This window comes from Taudactylus pleione, unplaced genomic scaffold (genome assembly GCF_031769625.1).
Source record: "Taudactylus pleione unplaced genomic scaffold, aTauple2 ptg000109l, whole genome shotgun sequence".
Classification (NCBI taxonomy): Eukaryota; Metazoa; Chordata; class Amphibia; order Anura; family Myobatrachidae; genus Taudactylus; species Taudactylus pleione.
The window spans coordinates 5721775-5730903 of record NW_028284511.1 but is presented as its reverse complement, the minus strand read 5'-3'; the positions used below and the strand labels follow the sequence as shown (position 1 = coordinate 5730903).

At 43.5% G+C, this 9129-nt stretch overlaps 2 protein-coding genes across 2 annotated transcripts; both read right to left on the bottom strand.

The window, feature by feature from the left end:
- Window positions 1-212: 212 nt before the first annotated feature.
- Window positions 213-6958, bottom strand: LOC148525226 (uncharacterized; the record flags this gene model as incomplete). Its single annotated transcript, XM_088471034.1, has 10 exons — window positions 213-416; window positions 860-1199; window positions 1335-1812; window positions 2030-2093; window positions 2189-2367; window positions 2423-2486; window positions 2645-4562; window positions 5079-5244; window positions 5300-5447; window positions 5534-6958. Coding segments are annotated over 10 exons (4986 nt in total), but the record flags the coding sequence as incomplete, so codon positions are not given.
- Window positions 6959-7040: 82 nt separating this feature from the next.
- Window positions 7041-8917, bottom strand: LOC148525225 (uncharacterized). The gene is made up of 4 exons (XM_088471033.1): window positions 8816-8917; window positions 8423-8526; window positions 7331-8177; window positions 7041-7160 (listed from the first exon to the last, which is right to left on the bottom strand). The coding sequence occupies exons 1-4, from the start codon at window positions 8915-8917 to the stop codon at window positions 7041-7043; spliced, it is 1173 nt and encodes a 390-aa protein (XP_088327159.1).
- Window positions 8918-9129: the final 212 nt, after the last annotated feature.

The window sequence follows — 9129 nt, the reverse complement described above, 5'->3', positions numbered from 1 at the left end:
GGTTATTATCAACATTTAAAAAGATATTATAGCTGCAAAGAAAAGGATAAGTTTAAACTAAACTATTAATTAAATTGACTTTTGCAAAATACCCGAAACCAAAATAATGAAACTTACTTGAAAAAGCGATTGAAGATGAGAATTCCTGAGGAACAGGAGTAAGCGGTGTTGTTGATGGTGGAGTTATAATACTAGGTGTTTTTATATCTGTACTAGTTCTTGAAGTTGATGGTAAGTGGGTGGTGATTGTAATAGTTGTGCTTGGAGTTACAGTTGTAGATGATGATATAGGGGTTGTTGATGTAGTAGTTGATGAAGACTGTGTAGTTGATCTGGGAGTTACAGTTGAAGATGATGATGTTATAGGGGTCGTTGATGTAGTAGTTGGTGATGTGGAGGGTGAGTATGTAGTTGTGCTGGGAGTTACAGTTGTAGATGAGGATGTTATAGGGGTTGTTGATGTAGTAGTGGATGAAGAATGTGTAGTTGTGCTGGGAGTTACAGTTGTAGATGGTGTTGTTTCAGAAGTTGTTGAAGTAGTCGAAAGTGATGTCGAGGATGTGGTCACAGTCGTTGTTGATGTAGGAGTGGATGGTGTGGATGGTGAGTGAGTAGTTGTGCTGGGAATTACAGTTGTAGATGATGTGGTTACAGTTGTTGATGTAGGAGTGGATGGTGAGTGAGTAGTTGTGCTGGGAGTTACAGTCGTAGATGATGATGTTATAGGGGTCGTTGATGAAGTAGTTGGTGATGTGGAGGATGAGTATGTAGTTGTGCTGGGAGTTACAGTTGTAGATGATGTTATAGCGGTTGTTGATGTAGTAGTGGACGAAGAATGTGTAGTTGAGCTGGGAGTTACAGTTGTAGATGGTGTTGTTTCAGAAGTTGTTGAAGTAGTCGAAAGTGATGTCGAGGATGAAAGAGTGGGAAGTAGAACTGTAGAGGATGTGGTTCCAGTGGTTGCTGATGTAGTAGTGGATGGTGTGGAGGGTGAGTGAGTAGTAGTGCTGGGAGTTACAGTTGTAGATGATGTGGTTACAGGTGATGTTGATGTAGGAGTGGATGTTGAGTGAGTAGTTGTGCTGGGAGTTACAGTTGTAGATGATGTTATAGGGGTTGTTGATGTAGTAGTTGGTGATGTGGAGGGTGAGTATGTAGTTGTGCTGGGAGTTACAGTTGTAGATAATGTTATAGGGGTTGTTGATGTAGTAGTGGACGAAGAATGTGTAGTTAAGCTGGGAGTTACAGTAGTAGATGGAGTTGTTTCAGAAGTTGTTGAAGTAGTCGAAAGTGATGTCGAGGATGAATGAGTGGGAGGTAGAGTTGTAGAGGATGTGGTCACAGTCGTTGTTGATGTAGGAGTTGGTGATGTGGAGGGTGAGTATGTAGTTGTGCTGGGAGTTACAGTTGTAGATGAGGATGTTATAGGGGTTGTTGATGTAGTAGTGGATGAAGAATGTGTAGTTGAGCTGGGAGTTACAGTTGTAGATGGTGTTGTTTCAGAAGTTGTTGAAGTAGTGGAAAGTGATGTCGAGGATGAATGAGTGGGAGGTAGAGTTGTAGAGGATGTGGTCACAGTCGTTGTTGATGTAGGAGTGGATGGTGTGGATGGTGTGTGAGTAGTAGTGCTGGGAGTTACAGTTGTAGATGATGTGGTTACAGGTGATGATGATGTAGGAGTGGATGTTGAGTGAGTAGTTGTGCTGGGAGTTACAGTTGTAGATGATGATGTTATAGGGGTCGTTGATGTAGTAGTTGGTGATGTGGAGGGTGAGTATGTAGTTGTGCTTTGAGTTACAGTTGTAGATGATGCTATAGGGGTTGTTGATGTAGTAGTGGACAAAGAATGTGTAGTTGAGCTGGGAGTTACAGTTGTAGATGGTGTTGTTTCAGAAGTTGTTGAAGTAGTCGAAAGTGATGTCGAGGATGAATGAGTGGGAGGTAGAGTTGTAGAGGATGTGGTTCCAGTGGTTGCTGATGTAGTAGTGGATGGTGTGGAGGGTGAGTGAGTAGTAGTGCTGGGAGTTACAGTTGTAGATGATGTGGTTACAGATGATGTTGATGTAGGAGTGGATGTTGAGTGAGTAGTTGTGCTGGGAGTTACAGTTGTAGATGATGATGTTATAGGGGTCGTTGATGTAGTAGTTGGTGATGTGGAGGGTGAGTATGTAGTTGTGCTGGGAGTTACAGTTGTAGATGAGGATGTTATAGGGGTTGTTGATGTAGTAGTGGATGAAGAATGTGTAGTTGAGCTGGGAGTTACAGTTGTAGATGGTGTTGTTTCAGAAGTTGTTGAAGTAGTGGAAAGTGATGTCGAGGATGAATGAGTGGGAGGTAGAGTTGTAGAGGATGTGGTTCCAGTGGTTGCTGATGTAGTAGTGGATGGTGTGGAGGGTGTGTGAGTAGTAGTGCTGGGAGTTACAGTTGTAGATGATGTGGTTACAGGTGATGATGATGTAGGAGTGGATGTTGAGTGAGTAGTTGTGCTGGGAGTTACAGTTGTAGATGATGATGTTATAGGGGTCATTGATGTAGTAGTTGGTGATGTGGAGGGTGAGTATGTAGTTGTGCTGTGAGTTACAGTTGTAGATGATGATGTTATAGGGGTTGTTGATGTAGTAGTGGATGAAGAATGTGTAGTTGAGCTGGGAGTTACAGTTGTAGATGGTGTTGTTTCAGAAGTTGTTGAAATAGTCGAAAGTGATGTCGAGAAGGAATGAGTGGGAGGTAGAGTTGTAGAGGATGTGGTCACAGTCGTTGTTGATGTAGGAGTGGATGGTGTGGATGGTGAGTGAGTAGTTGTGGTGGGAATTACAGTTGTAGATGATGTGGTTACAGTTGTTGACTTAGGAGTGGATGTTGAGTGAGTAGTTGTGCTGGGAGTTACAGTCGTAGATGATGATGTTATCGGGGTCGTTGATGTAGTAGTTGGTGATGTGGAAGATGAGTATGTAGTTGTGCTGGGAGTTACAGTTGTAGATGATGTAATAGGGGTTGTTGATGTAGTAGTGGATGAAGAATGTGTAGTTGAGCTGGGAGTTACAGTTGTAGATGGTGTTGTTTCAGAAGTTGTTGAAGTAGTCGAAAGTGATGTCGAGGATGAATGAGTGGGAGGTAGAGTTGTAGAGGATGTGGTTCCAGTGGTTGTTGATGTAGGAGTGGATGGTGTGGATGGTGAGTGAGTAGTTGTGGTGGGAATTACAGTTGTAGATGATGTGGTTACAGTTGTTGATTTAGGAGTGGATGTTGAGTGAGTAGTTGTGCTGGGAGTTACAGTTGTAGATGATGATGTTATAGGGGTCGTTGATGTAGTAGTTGGTGATGTGGAAGATGAGTATGTAGTTGTGCTGGGAGTTACAGTTGTAGATGATGTAATAGGGGTTGTTGGTGTAATAGTGGATGAATAATGTGTAGTTGAGCTGGGAGTTACAGTTGTAGATGGTGTTGTTTCAGAAGTTGTTGAAGTAGTGGAAAGTGATGTCGAGGATGAATGAGTGGGAGGTAGAGTTGTAGAGGATGTGGTCACAGTCGTTTTTGATGTAGTAGTGGATGGTGTGGAGGGTGAGTGAGTAGTAGTGCTGGGAGTTACAGTTGTAGATGATGTGGTTACAGATGATGTTGATGTAGGAGTGGATGTTGAGTGAGTAGTTGTGCTGGGAGTTACAGTTGTAGATGATGATGTTATAGGGGTCGTTGATGTAGTAGTTGTTGATGTGGAGGGTGAGTATGTAGTTGTGCTGGGAGTTACAGTTGTAGATGAGGATGTTATAGGGGTTGTTGATGTAGTAGTGGATGAAGAATGTGTAGTTGAGCTGGGAGTTACAGTTGTAGATGGTGTTGTTTCAGAAGTTGTTGAAGTAGTCGAAAGTGATGTCGAGGATGAATGAGTGGGAGGTAGAGTTGTAGAGGATGTGGTCACAGTCATTGTTGATGTAGGAGTGGATGGTGTGGATGGTGAGTGAGTAGTTGTGCTGGGAATTACAGTTGTAGATGATGTGGTTACAGATGATGTTGATGTAGGAGTGGATGTTGAGTGAGTAGTTGTGCTGGGAGTTACAGATGTAGATGAGGATGTTATAGGGGTTGTTGATGTAGTAGTGGATGAAGAATGTGTAGTTGAGCTGGGAGTTACAGTTGTAGATGGTGTTGTTTCAGAAGTTGTTGAAGTAGTGGAAAGTGATGTCGAGGATGAATGAGTGGGAGGTAGAGTTGTAGAGGATGTGGTTCCAGTGGTTGCAGATGTAGTAGTGGATGGTGTGGAGGGTGAGGGAGTAGTAGTGCTGGGAGTTACAGTTGTAGATGATGTGGTTACAGGTGATGTTGATGTAGGAGTGGATGTTGAGTGAGTAGTTGTGCTGGGAGTTACAGATGTAGATGATGATGTTATAGGGGTCGTTGATGTAGTAGTTGGTGATGTGGAGGGTGAGGATGTAGTTGTGCTGGGAGTTACAGTTGTAGATGAGGATGTTATAGCGGTTGTTGATGTAGTAGTGGATGAAGAATGTGTAGTTGAGCTGGGAGTTACAGTTGTAGATGGTGTTGTTTCAGAAGTTGTTGAAGTAGTGGAAAGTGATGTCGAGGATGAATGAGTGGGAGGTAGCGTTGTAGAGGATGTGGTCACAGTCGTTGTTGATGTAGGAGTGGATGTTGAGTGAGTAGTTGTGCTGGGAATTACAGATGTAGATGATGATGTTATAGGGGTCGTTGATGTAGTAGTTGGTGATGTGGAGGGTGAGTATGTAGTTGTGCTGGGAGTTACAGTTGTAGATGAGGATGTTATAGGGGTTGTTGATGTAGTAGTGGATGAAGAATGTGTAGTTGAGCTGGGAGTTACAGTTGTAGATGGTGTTGTTTCAGAAGTTGTTGAAGTAGTCGAAAGTGATGTCGAGGATGAATGAGTGGGAGGTAGAGTTGTAGAGGATGTGGTTCCAGTGGTTGCTGATGTAGTAGTGGATGGTGTGGAGGGTGTGTGAGAAGTAGTGCTGGGAGTTACAGTTGTAGATGATGTGGTTACAGGTGATGTTGATGTAAGAGTGTATGTTGAGTGAGTAGTTGTGCTAGGAGTTACAGTTGTAGATGATGTAATAGGGGTTGTTGATGTAGTAGTGGATGAAGAATGTGTAGTTGAGCTGGAAGTTACAGTTGTAGATGGTGTTGTTTCAGAAGTTGTTGAAGTAGTCGAAAGTGATGTCGAGGATGAATGAGTGGGAGGTAGAGTTGTAGAGGATGTGGTTCCAGTGGTTGCTGATGTAGTAGTGGATGGTGTGGAGGGTGTGTGAGTAGTAGTGCTGGGAGTTACAGTTGTAGATGATGTGGTTACAGGTGATGATGATGTAGGAGTGGATGTTGAGTGAGTAGTTGTGGAGGGAGTTACAGTTGTAGATGATGATGTTATAGGGGTCGTTGATGTAGTAGTTGGTGATGTGAAGGGTGAGTATGTAGTTGTGCTGGGAGTTACAGTTGTAGATGAGGATGTTATAGGGGTTGTTGATGTAGTAGTGGATGAAGAATGTGTAGTTGAGCTGGGAGTTACAGTTGTAGATGGTGTTGTTTCAGAAGTTGTTGAAGTAGTGGAAAGTGATGTCGAGGATGAATGAGTGGGAGGTAGAGTTGTAGAGGATGCGGTCACAGTCGTTTTTGATGTAGGAGTGGATGGTGTGGATGGTGAGTGAGTAGTTGTGCTGGGAATTACAGTTGCAGATGATGTGGTTACAGTTGTTGTTGATGTAGGAGTGGATGTTGAGTGAGTAGTTGTGCTGGGAGTTACAGATGTAGATGATGATGTTATAGGGGTCGTTGATGTAGTAGTTGGTGATGTTGGGGGTGAGTATGTAGTTGTGCTGGGAGTTACAGTTGTAGATGAGGATGTTATAGGGGTTGTTGATGTAGTAGTGGATGAAGAATGTGTAGTTGTGCTGGGAGTTACAGTTGTAGATGGTGTTGTTTCAGAAGTTGTTGAAGTAGTCGAAAGTGATGTCGAGGATGAATGAGTGGGAGGTAGAGTTGTAGAGGATGTGGTTCCAGTGGTTGCTGATGTAGTAGTGGATGGTGTGGAGGGTGTGTGAGTAGTAGTGCTGGGAGTTACAGTTGTAGATGATGTGGTTACAGGTGATGATGATGTAGGAGTGGATGTTGAGTGAGTAGTTGTGCTGGGAGTTACAGTTGTAGATGATGATGTTATAGGGGTCGTTGATGTAGTAGTTGGTGATGTGGAGGGTGAGTATGTAGTTGTGCTGGGAGTTACAGTTGTAGATGAGGATGTTATAGGGGTTGTTGATGTAGTAGTGGATGAAGAATGTGTAGTTGAGCTGGGAGTTACAGTTGTAGATGGTGTTGTTTCAGAAGTTGTTGAAGTAGTCGAAAGTGATGTCGAGGATGAATGAGTGGGAGGTAGAGTTGTAGAGGATGTGGTCACAGTCATTGTTGATGTAGGAGTGGATGGTGTGGATGGTGAGTGAGTAGTTGTGCTGGGAATTACAGTTGTAGATGATGTGGTTACAGATGATGTTGATGTAGGAGTGGATGTTGAGTGAGTAGTTGTGCTGGGAGTTACAGATGTAGATGAGGATGTTATAGGGGTTGTTGATGTAGTAGTGGATGAAGAATGTGTAGTTGAGCTGGGAGTTATAGTTGTAGATGGTGTTGTTTCAGAAGTTGTTGAAGTAGTGGAAAGTGATGTCGAGGATGAATGAGTGGGAGGTAGAGTTGTAGAGGATGTGGTTCCAGTGGTTGCAGATGTAGTAGTGGATGGTGTGGAGGGTGAGGGAGTAGTAGTGCTGGGAGTTACAGTTGTAGATGATGTGGTTACAGGTGATGTTGATGTAGGAGTGGATGTTGAGTGAGTAGTTGTGCTGGGAGTTACAGATGTAGATGATGATGTTATAGGGGTCGTTGATGTAGTAGTTGGTGATGTGGAGGGTGAGGATGTAGTTGTGCTGGGAGTTACAGTTGTAGATGAGGATGTTATAGCGGTTGTTGATGTAGTAGTGGATGAAGAATGTGTAGTTGAGCTGGGAGTTACAGTTGTAGATGGTGTTGTTTCAGAAGTTGTTGAAGTAGTGGAAAGTGATGTCGAGGATGAATGAGTGGGAGGTAGCGTTGTAGAGGATGTGGTCACAGTCGTTGTTGATGTAGGAGTGGATGTTGAGTGAGTAGTTGTGCTGGGAATTACAGATGTAGATGATGATGTTATAGGGGTCGTTGATGTAGTAGTTGGTGATGTGGAGGGTGAGTATGTAGTTGTGCTGGGAGTTACAGTTGTAGATGAGGATGTTATAGGGGTTGTTGATGTAGTAGTGGATGAAGAATGTGTAGTTGAGCTGGGAGTTACAGTTGTAGATGGTGTTGTTTCAGAAGTTGTTGAAGTAGTCGAAAGTGATGTCGAGGATGAATGAGTGGGAGGTAGAGTTGTAGAGGATGTGGTTCCAGTGGTTGCTGATGTAGTAGTGGATGGTGTGGAGGGTGTGTGAGAAGTAGTGCTGGGAGTTACAGTTGTAGATGATGTGGTTACAGGTGATGTTGATGTAAGAGTGTATGTTGAGTGAGTAGTTGTGCTAGGAGTTACAGTTGTAGATGATGTAATAGGGGCTGTTGATGTAGTAGTGGATGAAGAATGTGTAGTTGAGCTGGGAGTTACAGTTGTAGATGGTGTTGTTTCAGAAGTTGTTGAAGTAGTCGAAAGTGATGTCGAGGATGAATGAGTGGGAGGTAGAGTTGTAGAGGATGTGGTTCCAGTGGTTGCTGATGTAGTAGTGGATGGTGTGGAGGGTGTGTGAGTAGTAGTGCTGGGAGTTACAGTTGTAGATGATGTGGTTACAGGTGATGATGATGTAGGAGTGGATGTTGAGTGAGTAGTTGTGGAGGGAGTTACAGTTGTAGATGATGATGTTATAGGGGTCGTTGATGTAGTAGTTGGTGATGTGAAGGGTGAGTATGTAGTTGTGCTGGGAGTTACAGTTGTAGATGAGGATGTTATAGGGGTTGTTGATGTAGTAGTGGATGAAGAATGTGTAGTTGAGCTGGGAGTTACAGTTGTAGATGGTGTTGTTTCAGAAGTTGTTGAAGTAGTGGAAAGTGATGTCGAGGATGAATGAGTGGGAGGTAGAGTTGTAGAGGATGCGGTCACAGTCGTTTTTGATGTAGGAGTGGATGGTGTGGATGGTGAGTGAGTAGTTGTGCTGGGAATTACAGTTGCAGATGATGTGGTTACAGTTGTTGTTGATGTAGGAGTGGATGTTGAGTGAGTAGTTGTGCTGGGAGTTACAGATGTAGATGATGATGTTATAGGGGTCGTTGATGTAGTAGTTGGTGATGTTGGGGGTGAGTATGTAGTTGTGCTGGGAGTTACAGTTGTAGATGAGGATGTTATAGGGGTTGTTGATGTAGTAGTGGATGAAGAATGTGTAGTTGTGCTGGGAGTTACAGTTGTAGATGGTGTTGTTTCAGAAGTTGTTGAAGTAGTCGAAAGTGATGTCGAGGATGAATGAGTGGGAGGTAGAGTTGTAGAGGATGTGGTTCCAGTGGTTGCTGATGTAGTAGTGGATGGTGTGGAGGGTGTGTGAGTAGTAGTGCTGGGAGTTACAGTTGTAGATGATGTGGTTACAGGTGATGATGATGTAGGAGTGGATGTTGAGTGAGTAGTTGTGCTGGGAGTTACAGTTGTAGATGATGATGTTATAGGGGTCGTTGATGTAGTAGTTGGTGATGTGGAGGGTGAGTATGTAGTTGTGCTGGGAGTTACAGTTGTAGATGAGGATGTTATAGGGGTTGTTGATGTAGTAGTGGATGAAGAATGTGTAGTTGAGCTGGGAGTTACAGTTGTAGATGGTGTTGTTTCAGAAGTTGTTGAAGTAGTCGAAAGTGATGTCGAGGATGAATGAGTGGGAGGTAGAGTTGTAGAGGATGTGGTCACAGTCATTGTTGATGTAGGAGTGGATGGTGTGGATGGTGAGTGAGTAGTTGTGCTGGGAATTACAGTTGTAGATGATGTGGTTACAGATGATGTTGATGTAGGAGTGGATGTTGAGTGAGTAGTTGTGCTGGGAGTTACAGATGTAGATGAGGATGTTATAGGGGTTGTTGATGTAGTAGTGGATGAAGAATGTGTAGTTGAGCTGGGAGTTATAGTTG